The sequence below is a fragment of the Macrobrachium rosenbergii genome, chromosome 43 (genome assembly GCF_040412425.1).
Source record: "Macrobrachium rosenbergii isolate ZJJX-2024 chromosome 43, ASM4041242v1, whole genome shotgun sequence".
Lineage (NCBI taxonomy): Eukaryota > Metazoa > Arthropoda > Malacostraca > Decapoda > Palaemonidae > Macrobrachium > Macrobrachium rosenbergii.
Window position 1 is genome coordinate 47,541,623 of NC_089783.1, and position 24,888 is coordinate 47,566,510.

Below are 24,888 nucleotides of genomic sequence, written 5' to 3' on the forward strand. Positions count from 1 at the left end.
AAATACAATATTCGTATGTGTTAATGTATGCCTTGAATGTTTCCGTCAATTGTTTTGTTAGTCATTAAGTAGTTATAGAGATAATTGACTCCACCCTTATATCCTACAATTTGGGTGACCACAGTAGGAAATCGGGGTGTTTTTGTGGGGGAAAACACAAAATGAATAAAACATAGGGATAGATTTAACCTAGCCTAACATAGGACGCTGGGTCCTCACCTGGCTGTTGACCCACTACCTAACCTAATCTAAGGCATTGCAAATGAATAATGATAAGGTAGTGACCTAACCAACTGTATGAAACCTAACCTAACCTGGGGCACCAGGTCCTTACATTAGTGCATGATGTTATTTCAAAACATTACATAAGCTCATGCTAATCTGAATCAGAACTGTATTTAGACTGGTCAGGATCTTCCCTAGATGTTGAAGGCCACTGGGCATCAGACTGGATGGTTAACCAGTGGTTTGTGAACAAATTCACCTTTCATGCTTGAAGGTTAAAATCTTCCAAGAAGGTACATTTAAAATCACTTGCCGAAAAATAACTTCACAGTCTTTGCAAGTTTCACTGGAGCACTTTAGTACTGTAAGTGCTATTCTTCCATATACTGTAATTTGAGTTGGTACACTGCAGAGAAAAAGGTAAAACACAGTGTTCCGGAAGTTAAACAAGAGCATCTCTTTGAGGATAACAAAATTCAGCATGGGATTTAGAAAATCAACCTAAATAATCCAGGGAACAAAAAGAACAGCAGAACCAAAGATGCCATGACTGCAGACTGAAGCCAGTTTTTCAAGCAATGCCTGATTTCTGAAATCCCACATAATATGTGAAACTTACAACAAAACAACCATTCACGTTTCAGCATTCTCCCACGTACCCACAGTTCGTGGTGAAAATAAAAGATGTTCCAGATGCAGTGCACTTTAACAAACAGAATCTGATTAGAAACTCCATTCCCTTGGCAGTGTTAACATTAAAAAAACTTTAAATTTTAGTAGGTAACAACATTTGTTGGAATAAATTTCGGTAACAGTAAATTTGTGACAGCCCTGAGCGTGATATTTGAATTAAGCATGTTAAGGAAACTTAAGATCTTAACATAAAAATTCTAACCTTGGGTAATGGTATAAAATAAAATAATACAGAAAAAATAAATGATTCCTCAATCTTTACAATTTTTGACTGCTTCAGAGGGGCTGGGCTATATGATGAAGGGGGTGGATGTAGACCATTGTGCAGCAGCTTAGGCTTCCGTCTCATTCAACATAAAAATATCCTCAAGGTGCATTTCAACAGGGACATGCCCTTAACCTCAAATTATGGTGCTGTGATCTGCAGGGGGAAGGGGTACTTTGCTGCCTCAGATGTGAAAGCAAAAAAAAACTTGAAAATTAGTTTTACCTTACTCAGAGTCATCGTCAGAGTGTTCTGGTGGTAATAACATCTTCCAAGGATTTAAGAAGTGGCTTTTAATTTATTCTTCTTCATAGGATGTACTCGTACATGAGTGATTTGGGCTGTTGAACTGGTGGGATGAGAGCATGGGGTAAAGAAGTAAAGTTAGCTAAAAGGGATGTTGGGAGGATTTAGGGCAGTTTCACTCATATGATTAAATCCAAGAGTCCCCAAAATTTATTCTCTGGCCTGTCTAGATAATGCTTTTTAACACAGTACCAAGAAATGAAACTGTCATATAGCCTAGCCAAAAGTACTTTGGATTGCCATTGTACAGCAAATTCCCATCTGCCAGGTAATGTATGCTGTTGTCACTACATGCATGTGTTGCATATGCCACTGTAATCTCATAGGAGGCTGTTTTGATACAATTAATTGAATTGTTCCCCATCAACTATCTTTCAAAGTTGGGGTCTATGATATTGCTAAACTCTTTACACAAAATAATAAAGAGGTTCCGTAAAGTGTTCTCCATCATAACCTTGGTCACTGCGGAAGTTAAATTCAAAATGAACAAGTGTAGGCCTACATCATGCAAGCATAGGCCTAGAATACATGGGCATATAAATTGTTCTGATTGATTGATTGGTTTAACTTGTTAAAAGAAATGAACACAGTACATTTCTTCAGTTATAGGTGTTTTCAAGCAAAAATCATTAATATTTTTTTTCTTCCTACAGGTTGCATTTGTTCCTCGTCCCAAGTGAATACTTCGTAGAGAAAATGTGCCATGGAGAATGGGAATGGCAGCAGAAAAATTTTGAAAGATACCAAAGGTAATTTTGAATGGTGGCACTTGTTGTTGGGTAGGCAGTCATTGTATTGTAAATTTTGCATTGTGCGTGTAAAGAGCTGAGTTTTGTTTTAACATGTCCTGTTACTTTGTGGTTGCCTGGTCCTGCTATTAGCAGCTGCCCAGATACACTAAAGAAAAAGACCACCTCCACTTGTCAGGTAAGTACATCTGAGCTCTGAAGTTTCCCTCTCATAGAAAATGGTTCTCCCTTTGTGACTTCCCTCTGGGTGCTCCCAGACTTTTCATATCTGTGCTCATTGGATTCATGTTTTGCTAATTTATCTTTATGATTTCACTTATAATCAGCATTCAGAATAAAGAAGGAGGTTACTTGGCTGACCTAGATGACTGCCTGTTCATCTGTTTTCTCCATTAGGTGCTTCAGAATATAAGAAACCTCCTTGGAACATGCCCAAACTGAGGAAAAGCCCAAGTCCCTTCACAGACTTAGCAGGCACTAATGTACTCAAGAACAGCAAGACCTAGTCCCTATCGAATCTGCCTCCTCAGCTAAATGAGGAAAGAGAAGCACAATGATAAACAATTTGCTGAAACACAGAAGACCACTACTCTACATCGATCTCCTTATCTGCCAGGGCATGAGTCAGGTCAGCAAATGCCAACTCCTCAAGCAAAACCACAGATGACATGGGAAGGAAGGCAACAGAAAGCACACCCTCATGTTGCGCCTAACCTGAGGCACCAACAAGCAGCTGAGAAAGCAGTGATGTAATGCCACAAAGCATAGTTATGGCAAGGAGGGAGGAAGGCTGGGTCAGTGGTACCGTCCACGATTGCTCACGAGGCTGAATATGGCCAGCAAAAGGCAGATCACAAGTCAGTAAAGTTGCTGGAATGGCATCTAGCATTGTCTCAGCTGAGACACCTTCTAATGAAGCAAAAGCGATATACAAACAGTAAAGGCGGTAGAAGAAGAAGGGCCACCAACACCCCGAGACACATACGGAACATGTGGAAGGAGTAGATTACAAGGGAAGACAGGAGTGGAAGGAATGCAGGGAGACTAAGATACAGAAACAAAATAGATAGGCTCAACAATAGACTGAATACAATTGGAAATGTAACAAATAACAGAAGATGCTTTAACATTAGTATTATTGTTAATCTATCTCAAATTAGATGCTAAAGCTAAACCAACTTTATGCTGTTATTCAGGTTAAGAAGGCAGTGTTGATAATTGGTGCAATGACTTACACTTCCTGAAACAATTCTTGGGCAATTACTCTAACTTCAGAATATGCTTTTCTTGAACAAAAGAGGGAGCAGAAGGCAGAGGCGAAGTTGTAGGCTCAGGCCTAGGCAGAGGTGGGGGTGAGGGAAGTGTAGGGGTCTGAGAAGGGTAATTAAAAGGAGGAGCTGGTGATGAAGAAGGAAGTGTAGTAAAAGGCCTATTCCCTGTTCTAATTAACTGCCTCTTCAATTGTATCTGACTTCTGTAACTTTGTGTATATTTGCTGTGAATAGTATGTTCTCATGGGAAAACAAACCATCCTCTTTTATAAGGGTAAACTTTTGGCACAAGCTGGTTCAGCCATTGAAAACAGGTCATCAGGTAGTCAATAAGTGGTAGGTGAGTGTGTGCAGGTCTGGCCTGATGCATATAACTACACTTGGACCACCAATCTGAAGGCTATGACTCCCTTTGCTTTTCTTATGGCAAATATGATGTGGGCTTATGTATGTAGAATGTTATTATCCATAGGACTTGAGATAATAGTTGCTGCTAACTGACCAGCTCTTCCATACCGTAGACTTGAGAGATGGAGTTCATTTAGTTCTTTCCTAGAATCCTGCACATACCAAGGTGCATACAAGATTAGAGGAATCCTCCTTTTTCCACTTATGTAAATGACCAGGAAGCTAATGTTTGTGGATGGTGATTGAGACAAATGAGACACTTCTTTCTATCTAAGGAGTAAGTTATGTATAAAATTTGAGTGAGCCTTCTTGTAGGAACAGATATATTTTTAAGTAAATTGCATTATTCCTATATTAAAATGAAAGTCTTTTCTCATAATCCCAGCTTCAACCAACCCTACACTTTCCTCTGTAGCTGAAGGGAAAAGTAAGTGCAAGCAGTTTTGTGAATGGTACCCAGCCTCACACTCCTCCTCCTGCTTACCTGCAACTACCTTAACTACCTTGTTGGCAGGTTTCAAAAACCAGTCCAACAGCTGCTGAAGATTCTCCTTTATAAGACATACAGTATAAGACTTGAGGACTGGATATCTGGGAAAAGTTTGCTGTAAATAATTGCAATATTTTGCAGCTCATGGCAATGTAATTACAATACTTGAAATACATGTACCCTGAAGTACTCTTTACCTTCTTCTATACATGTTCAAAGAAATTCACACTCACGTATTGAACAGAATTTTCTAAGCAGTTTGTGATTACTGATTCACTTTCTGTCATATAACTACAGTTTGTTGGTGAGATCTGCCAAGTATATCAAGGGTGTTGTAACATTTGGTGATTATACAGTAAATGCTGATTGGCTGTTGCAACCAAGAACCTAATACCTTGTGAGAAGCCAATGAGAGAGAGAGAGAAAATGGTTTTCATGACATGGTGAGTGGTCTCCCCCTGGCAGTGGGGAACACCCACATGACAGAATAAAGCTAGAATTGTCCTGTGTATTAAAGCAGCTTGACATTTGGTGAAAGTGATTCATAAGATGTTAAGCATACCTAAAATGGGAGGGTAGTATTTGATGAAAATTATTGGAAGTTAGCTGTTTTTTTTTTTATTAACAGCAAAAACACACATTTAAATTTTAGGTGGTTGTAATCACCTCAAAATGTATTCCTATTGAATATATTTGGGTCAAAGTTGCTGTTACAGTGATTATTGATGCTTGCCATAACCTCAGAAATGAAGTAGCTGCATGAAATATTTAGCAAGGACATCAGGTTAAATTGAAGTCTTGAGGACAGTCATTACTTAACCGAGTGTTTTCACTAATCATTATACTGTAAAGCACGGGCAAAAAATAACCTCAAAACATTTAAATGAGTCATCCTCCTAAATGTACATTTATGCTAAGCCATTTTTATTGTTCGCTTTTATATCAGCAATAGAATTTTAACATCTTGTTTTTCTAATCTCAGAAAATTATTGTATTTCAGGGAAAATGGATGGTGATTTGTTAGCATTGCAGTGGATGGATCATAAAAATATCTTCAGTCAGGCCATTAAAGGCCTGAGGAGAAAGGTAAAAATATTTCTGCATCATTTAGATATAACAAACCTAATAGTAAAGTTCATGGTACAGAAGTTGCAGGTGCCTTCAGTAGAGGTGGATGAGTCTTTCTAGCAGCATGATTTATCTTTTGTGAAGTCTGTAAATAGCCGTGTTAGACATAAAGGCCACATGGTGGTTATTTTCTTCAGCTGAATAAAACTGTTTTTCATTGTATTTTTTAACTATTTTGTTTCAAGAGTAAATTGTTTCATTTGTGATGTAGTATTGTTGTTTGTGACAAATTATTAAAAGATATATTTTTGTATTGTAGCCACTGTCGATCTTCAAAGGAGTTACCCTTATTTTCTGCCTGGGGCTTCAAAAGACAGACCATCCAATAACAAGTATTCTTACACAGCTGGTGTTGGCAAGAATAGTGCTGTATGACTTAGTGATAAAGTGGACTTGAGGCAGGAAGGCCCTTTTTCTATGCATGAAGTGACTATGTTTGCATTGCTCCCAAGTCTCTGCTTGTAAACATGCATTTGACAGCTGCAAGACTTTTATCCTTTTGAGGGCTCAATTTTTTTCAGTTATTTCAATTTTGTTCTATTTTTTCCATTCATTGTCCCAGATTTATTAGGACTGCTAACTTTCAATGGAACATCCTGTGTAGTGGCCCTAATATGGCCTAGCATCATTGGTTCGTACCACTATAACAGTGGACAAAGAAATTAATTGCATCATCATCCATTGTTGTATCTCAAACAGTAGGAGGGAAAGTAGTCTGCTCATCTCTCTGACTGACTGAGCCATGACCTTCACATGTGGAATTCCTAAATCTAGTCTACCATGGGAATTATGCACCTAACATCGTTAGGTGCAGAAACTACAGACTATATCAGTCTGGCAATACCAGTCCTTACAGCAAATGTGATTGGATTACTGCCACGTAGAGAGCTGAGTTGGTATTTTTTTTATTAAAATCATTCAAAAAATTTTCTTATCCACAATTTGAGGCCACTACCATAGTTGTGACAAACAGGGCTGCGCTCTCGGAGCCCCCCCATTCTATGGGTTGGTCACAGACTCCAGTATTAAAGTCTTTAGCGCCTACTCCCTTGTCCTTGACTAAAGTTCTTTGTCTCTTCAATTCAGTGGTCCCAATACAACCACAGCTGGGATGCTCCAGAAAGCATTCTTCTTGACTGCCATGGTTTCAGCGATTTCTTTTTCTCAGATGGGAGATAATGCTATATCACCCACACCACTAGCCATGGATACTTTGGATTCCTAGCTCAGGAGCTAGGCCATTTTATCACCTGTCATTTTCTTTTATGTTGTCCTTTAGAAGAGGCAACGGTTATGTTATCAAAGAACAGGTTTAATGTAGGAAAAACCTATTTTTGGTAGCTGCAGTAAGTCCTCAAAGCCATCTGCGTTCCATGAAGTAAAGGTATGGAAATCAGTAATGGGAGCTTTTCTTTCAGAGGCCTAGCAATTAGTAGCAAATTTGGTCAGTTCTTTCACCATTTCCACAGCTTTGTGAAAAGGGTGATTAGTGATACTGGATAAGCAATGGTAGGCATGGGAATAGGGCTTTCCTGGGCTGAGTCCATTTATACTCTATCACACTGTCACCAGGCATTAATTTTGCCAAGCCCAGCTGTGTGAGAATTCTTGTTATTGGTTTGTCTGTCTTACAGAGCCCCTGACAAGACCATAAGGGTAGCTCCTTTAAGAACAAATAGTGGCCACCAAAAATAGATTTTTTAAATGAATCTTATCTCTCTATTATGATAGCTGTATTCCCGCGTCAGGCGGGAGGACAATAGAGTTGAAAGTAAACAAAAAATAATAGGATCATTTAGTTTGAACCATCTATTCACCCATCCCTTTTCGGGTGGTTTGAGCGTATATTTTCTATCAAATTTTTTCTCTGTTGTCAGCCTGCAAGGATGCATTGGGGAGTTTATAAGAATTTTGTTGATGATTAGTTCATTTTTCAAATTTGGTTTAATTTTTTTTGTTTGTTATTATATAAGAATGTCATCCAAAGAGGAGGAAGGAAAGTCTTTTCGTGTATGTAAAGTTTCATCCAGGGCAAGCTCAGCATCCTTGCAGACGAGTTGAGTCATCGCAATCAGGTACTCCCCACAGAGGTGACTCTTCATCCACAGGTTTGCTCAGATCTGTGGAAGCTTTGGGGGAGACCACTCATGGACCTTTTCGCGACCTCCAAGAGTCATCGTCCTCCCTTATTTTGTTCGCCAGCCCCAGACCTCTTGTATGGGCATTGGATGCCATGCTACAGGACTGTTCAAACAAGGATCTATATGTCTTCCTGCCATTTTGCATGATTAGGGAAGTCCTCAACAAGTTTCACAACCACACAAATGTCATGATGATGTTAGTAGCCTCTTTCTGGCCACGGAAGGAATGGTTCCCAGATCTCCTCAAGCTTCTGACAGACTTCCCGAGGCTGTTACCACAGAGACCAAGTCTGCTCAGACAGTCCCACTTCAGGCTCTGGCTCTTACAGGATACAGACTGTCAGGAAACTCCTTAGACAGAATGGATTTTCAAGATCAGCTTCAAAGGTTACTGCGAGATGTAGACGGCAATCCTCCAGCAAAGTCTACCAGGCCAAGTAGACAATCTTTCGGGCCTGGTGTAGAAGGCATAACATCTTGTCTTCTCAGACATCTGTAGCAGATATTGCAGATTTTCTTCATTACTTGAGGACATCTAGGGGCCTTTCCTCCTCTACGATCAAAGGTTCCAGGGCAATACTGAGCTCTGTTTTCTTCAAGACCTATCTAATCTCATCAAGCCCTTTGGTACCTCCAAACTAAGGGATTAGAGGCTGTCTCAGGTCCTCGTTTTGAGCCTCTTCATTCAACTTCGCTACGAGACCTTACTAGGAAGACCCTTTTTCTTTTGGCCCTGACATCAGCTAAGAGGGTCAGTAAGCTGCATGCTGTCAACAGGAGAGTCAAGATTTTCCCAAGAGAATGCTGTGTTTTCATTCACCTTTGGCTTTTTTGCCAAAAACGAGACCCCTTCCAAACCCTGGCCTTGTTTCTTTGTTAATTAAAAGCCTGACAGTTAGTATTCCAACTCATTCAGAACAAGTAGAGCATTTCAGACCGTAAGTGTAATCGTATAGCCTAAATGGTTTGAAACCTACTAACCTAATCGCAGTCTAAGTCTTATACTACGACGCCCAGGTTACTTCACTCATAGGCTATTCCAAATTGCATTTAAAACATTTCATTGCGTTGTGTATATTGATCTAAGACATAAATGATATAAACTTACTGTTAGTACAAATGGTGCATTCAGTATTCCTAGCTTGAATTACACGCAATCTTTCGTTCTCCACTATACTTCAAACTACGTATTGAGTAGATCTGTTTTTGCCTCTCATTACTTACACGATGTGGAGACCACATATGAAAACTGCAGTATGTTAGGTCCATTCTCCGTGGCTGGCTTGGTATGTGGGGAGGAAGGATAGGACTATATCTTTTACTTCTCTGTCTCCTCGCCTTGATTTTAGGTGATCAAGTTATGGGAAGCATGGGGGTATTGTGTACCTGGAGTACCCATCAGTCATTGTTGTAATGGTTGAGGTTGGTTTTTTTTTTTATGTGATGTTGGTAACAAGATTAGTAGGTCGATTTTTCTTGTACTGGTTGCAAGGCACCCACTAGAGTAGAGGTGACCCTCAGCTTTACTGCTGCGCCACTACAGGTTGATGATGAGCACCAGCCAGAGGCAGTACCTGTCTGCCGTAGCTCTCTCACCAGGTAAGGTTATAAGAAGCATTTACCAATGCTGGCTATCTATCTGTTTCAAATTCATCTCCATTACTGAGTGTTTTTGAGTAGTTGGTGTCCATGTATCCCACCTCCCATCTATGTGGGATTCAGCAATGTAATTACTTGGTAAGTTACTTTTATAAAAATGAAATTTTTATAATAGAATAAGGTTTTATATATACTCACACCAAGTAATTACATGCTTGGAGCCCTCCTTCCTCCCCTCTCATGGACATAGAGCATGAACGAATTGGGCTCCTGAGCCGGGTTGTACCTATTCTTCCCGAAAGTGGGTGGCGTCAATTACGTACAACAAAACAGTAGAGCGCTACTGCGAAATTTAAAACTTAAGCTGCCACGAATATTAGCAACTATTAGCAGTGTAATTACTTGGTAAGTATATATAAAACCTTAATTTATTATAAAAATGTCATTTTATCATAAAAATGTAATTTTTTTTTTTTAATCATATGTTGAAAATTGTGCCTTTTTCATTAATTACAAGCTAAGTCTTTTGTTGAACAATGTGCCTGTTTCATTAATTACAAGCAAAGTCATATGTTGAAAAATGTGCCACTTTCATTAATTACAAGCAAAGTACTGATATCTTGAAAAGTGTGCCACTTTCATTAATTACAAGCAAAGTACAGTACTGATATCTTGAAAAGTGTGCCTTTTTCATTAATTACAAGTAATAGATTCTACTTCACTATCAAGAAATGATTTGTTAATGTTTACTGTATTTTTCTTTTTTTGCATACAGGATGCCTTCACAGATGCAACATTAGCATGTGAAGGACATTTCTACCCAGTTCACAAGTTTGTACTGTCAACTTGCAGTGAATATTTTAGTGATATATTTGATTGGACACCATGTGTTAACCCAGTCATAGTCATAAACAATATCATTAGTTCTGAGCTGGAAGTACTTTTGGATTTTATGTACAATGGTGAAGTGAATGTTAAAGAAAATGTCATATCAGGCATATTACATGCTGCCAATTGCCTGAAAGTTCGTGGATTGGCTATAGTTGATGAGGATGGTCAGAAAGCTCATATTACTGCAAAGCCTGAAGCTACAACTCCCCTTTCACCCACTGGTACTTCTCCTTTGCTTACATCGAAAACTACTTCACCACCAACCCTGAATGGACCTCCAAGGAAGAGGTCTCGCTATGATGTCAAGAGGAAATCAGCTTCATCATCAAGTTCGCGGTCATCAACTCCCACCTTCCGAGCCCCTCAACCGCCCCGTCCCTCTCCTCGAATCCATACACCATCTCGTCCTCCAACCCCTGCACGTACCTCTAATCCAGCTCGTCCTTCTACTCCAGCTCGTCCCCTTACTCCTGCTCCTCCTCCTCCTCCTGGCCGCCTTACACCTGGTGCTTTAATCTCAAATCTAACCCCAGTTTCCACATTATCATCAACAGTACCATCCCCACCTTCAATTCCAACTCCTCCCCCTTCTCTTGTATCAAGAATTCCAAGCCATACAACTACAACTGTAGTTGCTACTACATCAACACCTCTTTATACTAATGGACAAATTCTAACTCCAGTTTTGAATTCAAGTCTGCCAACTACTGTTTGCCATCCGGTTCACCCCCCACCTGAATCTCAAATTCATCCAGCCCAGCTTCATAGTGTATCCATTGGGTTACAGAATCAGATTGCTTACCCACAAATCATTGTAACTCAGCCACAGAATCAAGTAATTCAGCAACAAGGATTTGCTTCTCAGACATTGAATTCATTCATGGTACCCACCTCAGCTCACCCCCAAATCATTCAGTCTCAGACTTGTGGAGATGGACACAATGTAATAATTGATCAGCAGCCACCACATCCTACTCCAACACAGTCTCTTCCAGTACACACTTCTCATTCACAAGTAACAACAACCCAAGTCAACTGCACACAGTATGACCTCCATCCTAATGAAGCAAATGATATTCCTGTTGAACATCATCCCCAAGATAAAGAAGTTCTTATTTCAATCCAGCCCCAAGAATCAAAATCTCAGGAGCCACCGCAGCCAAGCCCTCAAGCAGTAGAATCCTATGAGCATCAAAAAGAAGACCTCAAAATGGAACTTGATGAACCTCCAGAACCTCCAGTTGTTGTCAATGTATCAATTCCTGTGCACACTAGCCCTCCAGAAATAAGTATTCCTCAGATGAACCCCATTGATACCCTTATTGAAGCTGTGAAGATGGAAGAGCAAGAAATTGTCATAAGAACTGATAAAGGCACTGTTGGTATTCCTGAATTTCTTGACAGTCTTGAGATCACAGCAGAAACTTCACAGAATTCTGTAAGTAAACGTTTTATTGATTTAAAGACTAATGTTTTGACAAATAATTTTAGATGTTATATGAGAGAGGTACTCATCCAAAGGAGGGTAAGTTCAGCCTAAGATTGTAGTATTCTTTGAAGATTTATCAAAAAAGATGTTAAATGCATGATCCTGTTAGTTTAAACAGATGACTGTTACTACACATATGAAAAATTTCTCACCTGACGTCTTTGGATAGTTTTTGTGTCACAGACTATTAATTTACAGTATCTTGTACATAAAGCATGCTCCTTAGGTACACTTCAAGAAGACCCTCAGTGACCCTGCTAGTAATTAAGGATTCCATGTGTGTCTGGTCTGTTCCGTGCTCATGTCTTCCATGTTATTCCTCTCCATATAACTTCTTGGTCATTGTTATGCTTACATTCACTGGATTCTTTCAAATTTCACCTTAGTTAGTTTTTCCTTCACTGGTGCCTTGTTTCTGCAGTTCCCAGAGACTGAAGTAGATCTGTGGCCCTTTGAACAGTGGTTCTATTCATAATTACCTATTATTTGTTCAGATGTAACTTTTTTCAAATCTGTCAGGATTTGTGATTCATTTTAGTTAGCTTTTAGCTTATATCATTCTCAGTGTACCAGAGACTGAAGTGGATCTGTGGCCCATTGAACAGCTGTTCTATTCATAATTACCTGTTATTTGTTTAGATGTAACTTTTTTTCAAATCTTTCAGGATTTGTGATTCATTTTAGTTAGATTTTAGCTTATATCATTCTCAGTGTAAGATGCTAAGTTACCCTTTTGCTGTGCAGGACTGATCTCCTCAGTCAAGAAAAGGTTTCATCCATGATGTGGGACTTACCTCCTCAGTCATAATACTTTTCATTCAAGTTAGGCAGCTTTTAATAGATAATGCATTCCCCTCGTCATTGTGAGGAGCTTTTGTCTATATTCTAGTGACAAATGGCAACATTTGATTCTCACATACAGGATAATATTAGGATGAGGGGTAGACCTTCAGTAACCATCAAAATGCCACGAAGGGAGGAGATTTCTCTCAATGATGAAGTAGAACTGAGACTTTATTTGAAAATGACAATGATAGTAATGGACCTGAACTATCAGATAGTTATGATAGTGACAGTAGTGACTGTGGTGGTGTTTATTATATCACAGTTTCAGACAAACCTGCCTTAGATCATTTTTAGACTTTAGGTTTTATCGGAGATGATCATGATTCAAAGGAAATTACAGAGGAGGAAGCAGATTTGTCAAGCACAATAGGTGGTGTGAGTAAACAAAGAAAACATGATGCCAGTTTTGGGAGGGAGACCACTGAAGATTCAGTTGGCAAGGCCAAGCTATGTTAGTTGGAATGGAACTCTAGAAATTTTCCCAAGGTCTTCAGTTGCACGGGAGTGACTGAGCAAGGATTGCTGTGCCACTTCTTTTCTTATATGAGAGGCATCTCCAGGGCTTATGACAGAAACCTGCTTGTCAGACTCAGGCTTCTTATCGCACAGGAACCTAGCTGCCTGTGCTTTTTAGCCTTTTACTTCAAACTTGCTGTCCAACCTCTGTAACTATTACTTCTTAGTGCAGCTGCATGGTTTTCTCTCAGTTACACCTTAAGATCATTGTACTTCATCTCCTCTATTTCGTGGATCTCTTTATCTTCCAGTCTAACTGCTTCAACTTCCACTTTTCACAGTTTTGAGCACTGAATGATTTAAAGGACCTCAGTGCTGGCTTTAAAGCCTAAATTTTGTTAATCAGAATCACAGTAACCAAGAAATTTGAATCTTCCCTATTGGAGATTCCCAGGTAGCAACAATGACACCAAATCGTTCATAATTTATGGTCCTCTTCATCAGGTGTTTCTTTGGTGGGCTCCTGCAGAATAGATAATTGAGTAAGGTGTTTTCCTTAAGTATCTTCTTAGGAAGGCTAGAGTTGTAGCCATTTTATCTTGACCAGTTGTGAAGGTACATCTCATCCATCTCTGGAGAAAGAAGGCCCATTTTGGCACCCTTCACCTTTTAGGGACAAGGAAATGTTCCCTCTTAAACAACCCAGTTTGTGTGTGAATACCAAAGCTGTTACTTCGGCTGATGGAACTTTGGCCCAGTTACATCGTCTTGAAGGTGAAGGGATGGTAGCATTACTCAGATAACCTTTGTATATTTATTCTTTCCATTCTGTCTTTTAAGGATAATTTTTTGCAAGGGTTACACCTGTTTAGTGGGATCTGTGCTATGCATGACTTTCATAATAAATTACTTGTGTCAGTTTAGTGCGTGCGTAATCATTTTTTTTTAATCCTCTCTGTTTCAGGATGACTTCTTTCAAAATATCACATCGTTTATTACGTAGATTGTCGTAAGGACTTGCTTTCGTGGATAATGTTGCACAGTTTTAATCGTTAATTTTCAGTTTCCTGTTCACTTTAGAGCTTGGGATTCTTTGCTTTAAATCAGACCTTGGGTTCTTATCTTTAATTTCTAAGGATTTTCTTTAACTTCTCATTCCTCCCACCTGCATTGCCATTTTTACTGATGTACATGTGTTCATGGAACAAATGTATATTTTTATGAACAAACATTTTGTTCATGCAACTTACCTGTCAGATATATATATAGCTGTATTCTCCGAAGTCCGACAGAATTCCAAAAACTCGCGGCTGCGCGTGGGCCAGGTGGTTAATACCCATTCCCGCCGCTGGGAGGCGGTATCAGGAACCATTCCCATTTTCTATTCAGATTTTCTCTGTCGCCGGTACTGTCAACAACTGTTTTCAGTACCTCCGTCTTTGGATTTCAATAAACTCGTTATTTTCCACTTAAGTATTCTATTTGACTTTTGGTTTTGTCTTTGGATTGTGGATTGGCATACGCTTTTGTGGAATTTGCTTTTGATTGCTCTTTGGATGATGTCTGGATCTAGTTATGCTAGCTTCAGAGTATGTTGTGTGAATGAGTTTAAGGTGAGGCTACAAAAGTTTCAGGTAGATCCTCACTTTACATGCATGAGGTGTAGGGGCAGGTTTGCTTGATAAATGATCGCTTTGTTTGCCTCCCACCCTGCTAATTTATTAGTTCAGGATTTCATTCTCGCACTAATAGTGCTCCTTTTTGCATCTGGAAGATGGCTAACAAATATTATCTATTGCGAAGGTGCATAGATTGAGCGAGTCAAGCGATAATAAAGAAGAAACAATAGTAACGCTGGGTCAGTCAAAGTGCACGGGACTAGAGTGACGTCACGTAGGCAAATGGCTGCCTCCTAGTAAAAAGTAAACAAACGCTTTCGCGAGTTCAAAGCAGCACGGTAAACGTTAAAGATGCCATAATTTACTCAGGTCGGTATCAAACATTAGTTTTAGTCAGGGTGAGGAGATAACCTACCATAATTTTAGTTAAAACGACGAGAATAGGTTTTATCTCGCCGAGACTGATTTAAATCTACCTGCCTAACGTGGCGAGCCAAATTCTAGTACTCGTAGGCTAAGCGGGAGTTGAGACTTCCCAAGTAGGTAGCCTATTTCACAATATATTGACTGGGGGCCTTTCTGTCAAGCATGCTTCGCCTCCCAGTCGTGTTCTCCGCTTTAGCTGGATCGCCATCGTGACGCTCTGCTGCAGCGTGGCGCTCCGCAAGCAGCTATCCTGGGCGCTTCTGTAGCTGCTCGTCAGGGCGCTCCTCTCGCTGCCGTGCAGGGCGCTCGGCTGGACCGCCATCGTGGCGTTCCGCAAGCAGCTATCCTGGGCGCTTCTCTAGCTTCGTCAGGGCGCTCCTCGCTGCCATGCAGGACGCTCAGCGGACCGCCATCGTGGCGCTCCGCAAGCAGCTATCCTGGGCGCTTCTGTAGCTGCTCTTCAGGGCGCTCCTCTCGCTGCCCGTGCAGGGCGCTTTCGGCTGGACCACCAGCGTGGCGCTCCGCAAGCAGCTATCCTGGGCGCTTCTGTAGCTGCTCGTCAGGGCGCTTCTCTCGCTGCCGTGCAGGGCGCTCAGCTGGACCGCCATCGTGACGCTCCGCAAGCAGCTATCCTGGGCGCTTCTGTAGCTGCTCGTCAGGGCGCTCCTCTCGCTGCCGTGCAGGGCGCTGGATGGACTCTCGGGAGGGCGCCTCTTTGGTTGCTCGAGTGAAGCTTCAGAGCAATCAAAGTCTCGGGAAGCGTGTTGATCCCATCTGCGTGTTGGACCGCAAGGCCTCGCGTTTCTCCCATTGAAGAGGGAGAAGTCTCTTGTGAGTCGGAGCCTGCAGTCCTTGAGCAGCCTCCCCCTTCCTCGTCTCTGGACTACCAGGTGTTAGCCGGCCTTTCTTAAGGACTTGTTTGGCGACAAGTTTCAAACCCTCGCCACTCTCTCTCCTCCTTCGCTGTTTGCTTCGTCCTAGACGAGGAGAGCGCCGGGGTTTGTCAAGATGACTTCGTCTCTGGCGACGAAGAAGGCCTTCAAGAAGGTTAACACTTGGATGGAGGAAGGAAGACCCAAGGCAAGACTTCTTTTGCCCTGCCTCCGTCCAAGCTGAGCGGCAAGGCAGGTATGTGGTAAGAGACCGGGAGGGCGTCGGCTCAAGAGTTCCTTCGTTGTCCCAGGGAGACTTCGCTAGCTTGGTCGGCCCGCGCCTAGAAGGTCCCTCCTGTCGGCTGCCAAAGTGTCCTGGACTATGTCGGAGACGGATCACCATTTGAAAGGACTGTTTCGAACCATGGAGGTCTTCAATTTCCTGGACTGGTGTTTGGGGGCTCTAGGCGTCAGGATTAGGAGTCCCGACTCGATCTGCCTGGGAGCTGTCCAGCGTGTTGAACTTCATGGACAAGGCAGTCAGGGATGGCTCAGAGGAACTGGCTTCCCCTCTTTTATGCAGGCCTCTTGAAGAAGAGGGGCCTTGTACTGTAACTTTACAGCCTATGGCCCTACCAGCCAACGGCCATACCACGTTGAGCACCGCTTCTCATGCGATCAGCGAAGTTAAGCAACGTTGGGTCTGGTCAGTACTTGGATGGGTGACCGCCTGGGAACACCAGATGCCTTTTTGGCGTCATACTTTTACAAAGTCAGTTTCTCCGTCGCAGGGGCTTTGCTGTTCTCCCGTTTTGAGCCATCTCTTCCCCCAGTCCTTGTTCAGGATCTCTCCTCCAGCTTGAAGGAGGCCACTCAAGACCTCTTGGCCCACTCTCGTCAAGACGCCCGGCAGTCCCTTTGATGTCGTTGTCGGGCCAGACCTCCAGGAAGTAGAAGCCCTTTCGTGGAGGAGCTTCTTCCTCTAGATCTTCTCCCGAGTAGAGGTCTTTTCAGAGCGGAGCCGCTAAACCTTTGGGGCAGGAAGTGATTTGCAGCGCCTCCAGACACCTGTAGGAGCCAGGCTTCTTTCGTTTGCGAGCCTGGAGAGTAAGAGGGGCAGTCATGGTCCCTTGAAGTTATCGAGAGAGGATACAAGATCCCTTTCGACTCACCACTTCTGTGCACGTCGCCCAGGGATCTGTCGTCCTCATTCCTTCAAGAGAAACAACAGATCCTTTTCGAGCTATTAGAGCAAATGCTCGAGCCAGAGCTGTGGAGCAAGTCCTGGAGCTGGACTCCCCAGGATTCTACAACCGACTGTTCCTAGTTCGAAGCAGTCGGGAGGATTGAGTCCAGTCCTTGATGTCAGTAGACTGAACCGCTTCATGGTGAAGGAGAAGTTCACGATGGAGACGTCCCAGTCTGTTTTAGAGCATTAAGACCAGGAGATTGATGGTCGCTCTGGACTTACAGGACTCTTACTTTCACGTTCCCATACATCCCCAGTCGAGGAAGTATTTGAGGTTTGTACTAGGGGACGAGTGTTTCAATGCAGAGCTCTTTGCTTCGGGCTAAGCACAGCTCCCATGATCTTCACGTTTATCATGAGAAATGTGGCGAGATGGCTTCACTTGGCGGGTATTAGTATCTCGCTTTACCTGGCGATTGGCTCATCCGAGCCTCTTCACAGTCAAGGTGTCTGGAGGACCTGAATGCGAATTTAGAGTTGACAAAGTCCCTAGGACTTCTAGTGAGCGAAGAAAAGTCCCATCTGATCCCGACGCAGTCCATCGTCTATCTGGGGATTCAGATGGATTCAGTGGCTTTTCAAGCTTTTCCATCCCAGGAACGTCAGTAGCAATGCTTAGAAAAAGTCTCATCCTTCCTAAGGAAGGAAATATGCTCGGTGAGGGAATGGACGAGTTTGCTGGGGACCATTTCCTCTCTGGAGAAGTTTGTTTCCCTGGGAAGACTTCATCTCAGGCCGCTCCAGTTTTTCCTGGCGGAAAACTGAATAGACAAGGAGAATCTAGAGGAGACCCTGAAGATCTCTCCCGTTTTCAAGATTCACCTGAGGTAGTGGCTCGACCCTCGAGGTTGGCGGAAGGGTTTCTCTATGCCTTCAGAGCCCCGACCTGGTGTTGTTTTCCTACGCTCCCAGGGAGGGATGGGGAACAATACTAGGAGGAGAAAGTGTCAGACACCTGGAGGGGTAACAGGTGTCCTGGCACATCAATCTCAAGGAATTAGGGGCGATCCTGCTGGCCCTTCAATCCTTCTCGAGCCAAGTGTCAGGCCGAGTGAACGTACAAGTAAATTCAGACAACTCCACAGCCCTGGCATTCCTCAAGAAACAGGGAGGAACTTGTTCCTGGTCCCTGTTAAGCCCTGGCGAAGGAGATCCTGCTTTGGGCCCATGCGCAGAAGGGATCACGATCCTTGCGAGGTTCGTTGCAGGAGTGGAGAATATCCGCGCGGACCTTCTCGATCGACAGCGGCAGCTTCTACCGACTGAGTGGACCCTTCACGAGGAAGTATGTCAGGAGCTGTGGAGGTTATGGGGCGTCCCTTGGTAGATCTGCTCAGGCAGCCCCATTTGAAAGGTACCTCAAAACTTCCCGCTCTGAGTCTAACTGCATTCAGACTATCAGCCGACAACAAGGATCTTCATGATCTCTTGAGATCCTTTGAGACTGTCAAGGTACCTCATTCCAGGGCGCCTCCCTGGAACCTGGATGTCGTCCTAAATTTTTTATGTCAAAATACCTTGAGCCTCTTTCTTGATCGTCTCAAGAATGTGACAAGAACGTTTTTTTTCCTAACTGCTCTGCCTACGGCGAAGAGAGTTAGTGAACTTCAGGCTATCAATAATCATGTAGGTTTTAGAGGCCATAATGCAGTATGTTCTCTAAGCCGTATGTTCTTGCTAAAATCGAACCCGTCTACCCCTTGGCCCAGGACCTTGAGATTAAGGGTATGACGGAAATTCTCGGACATGAACCAGAAAGAGTCATGTGTCCTGTCAGGGCTCTCAAATTTTATTTGCAGAAGACTTGGGAAAGTCGAGGTCCTTCGGACAGTCTGTGGTGCTCTGTCAAGAGGCCGGATTTGCCTCTTTCTAAGAATGCACTGGCGTGCTTTTTTAGAAGCACCATTTTAGACGCCTTTCCGGCGTTCAAGACAGTGACTTGAGTCTTTTGAAGTTAAGGCTCACGAAGTTAGAGCCATTGCAACCTCGGTGGCTTTCCAGAAGAACATGTCCCTTTGCGATCTTCTGGGTACCACCTTCTGGCTTGAAACAATCGGTGTTCGCTTCATTACTTGCAGGGCGTGAAGGCGACATCTACGAAGACTGCTATTCGCTAGGACCATCGTTTCGCACTCCAGATCGGCCCCATAACACTTCTAGGCCTGGACCTCTGTCGGACTCCCAGGACCAGGAGAGGCAAGTCGAAAGCCACAGGAGGGTTGGGGGGCTTCCCACCGATCTGGCGTCCCTTCGGCAGGACCTGTTGTCGCTTCTGCAGACACAGTGTTGCTGCGGTAGGGAAGCGATTCTCATCCTATCCTTTAGAGGTTAGGAAGTATATTTTAATCTTGATTTTTTTTTTACGTCAGATCCGTCCCATAACGCTTCTTAGGCCTGGACCTCTGTCGGACTCCCAGGACCAGGGAGAGGGCATGTCGAAGAGCCGCAAGAGGGCGTTACGGAGGCTTCCCCGATCTGGTGTCCCTTTCGGCAGGACCTGTTGGCGGCTCTAGGTCAGGTGGTTGGTCGTTGCTCCTTTTGCCCTCACAGTATGGCCTTATGATCTAGTCCCATTGTGGTCACGCCCCATGGACAGATCATCTAGAACTCACCAGCTATATAGGTCACTACCTTGCTGGAGACTCTAGTAAAGCAGAAGCAGGCTTGGGTGACAGTAATCAGGAAGTCAGCTATGCTAACATAGGCCTGGACCTCTGTCGGACTCCCAGGACCAGGAGAGGGCATGTCGAAAGCTGTAAGTTGGTCTTATGATCTAGTCCCATTGTGGTCATGCCCCGTGGACAGATCATCTAGAACTCACCAGCTATAGGTCACTACCTTGCTGGAGACTGTAGTAAAGCAGAAGCAGGCTTGGTGACTGTAATCACGAAGTCAGCTATGCTAACAAGTAAGGAACCAAGGCGTCAATCGCCTACATATATTTGTTTCCTAAATCCTATTCTGTCTCTTCCCACCTCCAATGGTGGGATTCAGCTATATATATATCTGACAGGTAAGTTGCATGAACAAAATGATATTTTAATGATAAAAATAAAGTTTGTTCATACTTACCTGGCAGATATATAATCATAGTGCCCACCCTCCTCCCCTCAGGAGACAGTGGCACTAGAAAATCTGAATAGAAAATGGGAATGGTTCCTGATACCCGCCTCCCAGCGGCGGGAATGGGTATTAACCACCTGGCCCCACTGCGTGTGCCGCGAGTTTTTGGAATTCTGTCGGACTTCGGAGAATACAGCTATATATATATCTGCCAGGTAAGTATGAACAAACTTTATTTTATCATTAAAATATCATTTTATCAATACAAACTTAAAATTTACATCAAATGTCCCATCTCTCAATGCTGCTGACTACTTGTAGTTTCATCTAGACTACTGCAAAAGTGAGATTCTTCCCTACCTGGAACCAAAAGTTTGTTTTAGAGCATGCACCATAGAAGCCATCCATCCAGCAGAGTCTTCTTTGATTTTGGGACGGTGTGTTTAGAATTTATGAAAGCCACAAGCTTGGGTTTATGTAAATGATAAATTTTGATTGAAAAACATTTTTTTTATCTCTTTTAAAGTACATTTATTAGTTTTCTGTCATACATTTTTTTTATCTCTTTTAAAGTACATTTATTAGTTTTCTGTCATACATTTTTTATCTCTTTTAAAGTAAATTTCATAGTTTTCTGTCTTATAAACTAATGTTAGTTTTGTAATTTTCTTTTGTTATTTAGTGTTGCCTTAAAACAGATGGTAGTACTATACATGTTTAGTAACTTCAGAATTTATCTCTTTCTACAGGAACCAAATGAAAATCTCTATGAGTTTTCTGAAGTTTACCCACAAACATCAACATCTTCAGCACCTAGTGCCTCCAAGACTAATTTGGTTAGTCACAGAATAGTAAGTTTAAGCATAAGGATATATTGAAGTGCTGTTTGTTTTTACACAACTACAAACCCAATTCTTTTATATGGATACACCTTTGGCAAAAGCTGGTTTGGCTGTTAAAACTTGATAACAAGGTAGTTAAGCAGTGGCAGGCATTTAAGGGGTGGGGTACCCACCCACTCACTCAGTAAACATTTCAAGTAGCTTTCCCAGAAGGTACCTTCATGTACCAGGCTAGGTAAACCCAGTTGCTTTGGCACTGGCTTCCTCTGTTGAAACCAAGTATATTGTGTTAGTGGACATCCCTGCTGCTCATGTTTCTGTCCCTTCAGTGATGTCTGCATTTACTTTGATAGGGGAAGGTGTCCTCTGCAAGCACAGCTTGTGTTTCACCCTGGAGTTTGCACTTTGTTTCATTTGCCATGGTCTCCAGGTTGGAGAATTCTCTATCTTCCAGTTGTTTTGCAGAGCTACTCTCCTTACCTCTGACATGGCAGTGGAAATGCATCATTCCAGGGGATGCTGAGACCTGCCCCCTACAGGTGGACCTGTCAGTCCATCGACTGATGAACAATCTTAGTTTGGAACAGCTTCATTTGGAGGGGAATATCTTTCTCCTCTTCTGTAGTAGAAGCCATGGAATGGGTGCCATTGCTTAGTTCCAGGCTACATCATGGTTGGATTTGTGGCTCAGCTTGATGGCAAATTTTACCTTTGCAAGTCTCTTCTTAGGAAGAAAAAGCAAAGTTACAAATGTTGGTGGTTGATCTTCCTCTCCCACCAGCCAATCAGTCTGTGGTTTTGATAAGGTACAAAGTGTTTGTGGGCCCAGACTGAGAGTTGACTCATGCTTAGGAATAGATCAGTTTTGGGTTCCTCCCTACCCTTCCCAAGGGTAAGGTCAAGGCAGCTGTGGAGAAGTAGAGAACTGATGCACAGGACTACATAATCTACAGTGGAGTATCCTACAAAGTTCCTTAGGACTCCTTCCCTTCCTGGACTCTAAAGTCATCCTACCAAGCTTTGGCCTGGAAGAATGATAATGGGAAGAAAGGGAGAAGGCTGAAGATGGTAATCTTCCTCTCCTGTTGTGGAGTGTGGGAAGATGTCTCGCACAATTGGGCATTGTGGTAGTGACAAGGTGAAGCCTAGGTCAGTTTGGTCCTCTGGGATTATTACTGACTTCTCTTTAAAGGCAAATGCCTTCTCCTGTCCCACAGACTCCTTCCATATCCTACTTATTCTGCAGGATTGTCCATTCTACAGGATTGCCCAAATCCATCACATTGCCAATGGAGGTACAAACTGTAATGGACAAGGACACAAAAAGTCATTGACAACTACATTCCAGGCTTCTACAGCCATCTCTCCTTGGGGGAGAAAGTGCCTAGAGACTAGATACCAGAAATTGATCACTCTCCTTTGAATGACTTTGTTTGTAAAACTGTTCATAGTGGAACCTACATTAAGCTGTCTTTTGTGAGAGAAGGTGACTTTACACATGATAGATCTGAAGATACTTACCTACTAGATAATTATCCACTAGGACTCTTGGGAGCACTTCTGTTTTGTTTATTTTTGCTGTTTTGTTCATGATGAAACAGTATCAGTTTAAAGCACTTTGCTTCGGACTATGAACTGCTCCACAGGTGTCAAGGCAAGTGTTTATCCTGGTGCCAGTTTGGGATCATTCAGTAGTAATTTGGCTGTTATGGTTTTTTGACAGTTGCGTGATCCTGGTTTCTTACAAGACACAACTGATCCAGGATTAGGACCATCTTCTCTCCTTTTATTGTGATCTGGGGTTTATGATAAACAGGGAAAAGTCTGATATCCTATTCGAGCAGTAGATGAAGTACCTGTCCATGTTTATTGGGTGGCAAAGGTTCTTTCCACAGACACCCAGATCATCAGGCTTGGGAGGTATTGATGCAGTTCCTCTCCTGGCAAGAACAACCAGCTCAGCTTTGGTAATCAATCTCATTCACCTGTCAATTGTGAAGATGCTTCATGGGCATATCCACATTCTTTCACTTAAGTTGTCTAGTGAGAGGGACAACTCCTTACTTGGGTAAGGACTCATAAAGCCAGGGCCATTGCTGCATCCCTAACTTTCAGGAGTGACTTCTCAGTGTCATGGGTACTAAGATCTGAGGAGGTTTTCAAGACCAGTGGCTACTTTACAAATTTTATCCCTCCAGATGTAAGATTGACAATATTTGATAGGTGGGCTAGCTGCTCACCACATAATCATTGAGCCCCTCCCAGAATTGAAGCTTTAGTTTGTGATGTGTCTAACTCCCCTCCCTAACGAGTAGTGATAGTGTCACCTGCAAAGGTAGACTCTCATGAGAAGTTTCTAAGGAAGGTACCAGTAGCTGCAAACTGTCAAGAGTGGGTCCTTGGAGCTAATAGCATGCTACTAGACATTGCTGCCGAGAAACTTTATCATATATCCAGAGCTTGGATACCGGTTGCTTCCCTGTGCAGAGATTCTATCATAAATGTTTGAATGTGCACTCTTTGCCTGGGCTGATATGGTTATCAGTAAAAGGGATTCCTTCTTGAGTGGTTTATCCAGTCTTTCATTTTCAGATACAGTATTACGGATAGGCACAGGAGCATCCTAATTTCTTGCAACATTCGCAAAGATTATTGAGGACAGATTCTTCCAGAACAGACAGTCAATGCAGATAAGACTGATCTTTCCTGGAAGAAAATGCCACATGGTTCATTTATATCTAAGGAGGAGAAGGTCCTGCTAGGCTTTAGGGTCCTAAAAGACCATTTGACCTTTATGTTCGGAGGCAGTTGGGCAGGTAACTTTTAAATTAAAACCACTGCTGGTGTTTCACAGAATCATAGAGCACTGAAGAACGTTCCTCCAGCGCTCCTCTCCCAGTTATGTCAGTATCCAATCTCAAGTTTGGGTGACTGATGTAACTTCTGAGGGTTGGTTCTTCAGCCATTTTATAAGATCCTTCTTAATTTAGACAACACTCTTAGCCACCTACAAAAGCTCTTTGATATTCATCCACATCACTGCTGTGTACCTTCCTCCCATTACCACTTTACTCTTGCAACTGATGGATCGAGGGATCATTGCCATTGTCATGCTCTGCTACCTTAGGTGTACATATAGGCAAGTTGTAGCTGGAACAGAACTGGATTACAACTTGAATCCATGACTCTTGCAAGGAATACATCATCTACAAGGCTGTGCTGAATATAAACATTGTGTGGTATGAAGTGTAGGACATTAATATGAATGGTATTTGGAAGGAGCCCTGCTCTCAGTTTATTCACTATATCCAGGGGTTTTGATGTTGTGGTTATGAACAAGCCTTAGTGATTCTTGAGCAATTAGCAGCAAGTGGACTGGAAAGGGGAGGGTTTCGTTACATTATTTTGAGGTAGACAAGCAGTTCATAATGAATGAAGAATTGATGGAACATCATGAACACTAGGGTCAGGAAGAGGAAAAAGAACCAGAACTGCAGTGCTTCACCATCAGCAAAATGCAGCAGGCCTTTGCTTACATTAGAAAGGACATGTGATTATTGAGATGGATCACACTGCTCAAGGTTTTGCAAAAATTATGGGAGGATACCACAATGTTTTAGGTCTTTACAGGTGCATCATGGATGAAAACTAGGGCAAAAAAAAAAAAAAAGAAAAATTAAGGGCAATCCAACCAGCTCTTGCAACACATGGGAAATTAGCAAAAGAACATATATATCATCTAGTGAAGAGACTCAGCCATCAGCATCACCCATTAGGTAAAATCAGAGTGAGTTCAGATTCTTTTCAGAATCTTTCAGACAAACACTTGATGTACTGTAAATGTAGCAGTATTGGCAGCT

At 42.5% G+C, this 24,888-nt stretch overlaps 1 protein-coding gene and 1 pseudogene across 1 annotated transcript in view; both read left to right on the top strand.

Annotated features, from left to right (window-relative positions):
- Positions 1 to 24,888, top strand: part of LOC136829066 (uncharacterized) — a 76,208-nt gene that overhangs the window by 2,443 nt on the left and 48,877 nt on the right. The window contains exons 2-5 of the mRNA XM_067087449.1: positions 2,143 to 2,238; positions 5,408 to 5,493; positions 10,051 to 11,604; positions 20,936 to 21,037. Coding sequence (XP_066943550.1) covers positions 2,193 to 2,238; positions 5,408 to 5,493; positions 10,051 to 11,604; positions 20,936 to 21,037 — 1,788 coding nt within the window. The 5' untranslated portion in view covers positions 2,143 to 2,192. The remainder of the gene's footprint in view (positions 1 to 2,142; positions 2,239 to 5,407; positions 5,494 to 10,050; positions 11,605 to 20,935; positions 21,038 to 24,888) is intronic.
- On the top strand, positions 16,513 to 16,631 carry LOC136829090 (5S ribosomal RNA; annotated as a pseudogene).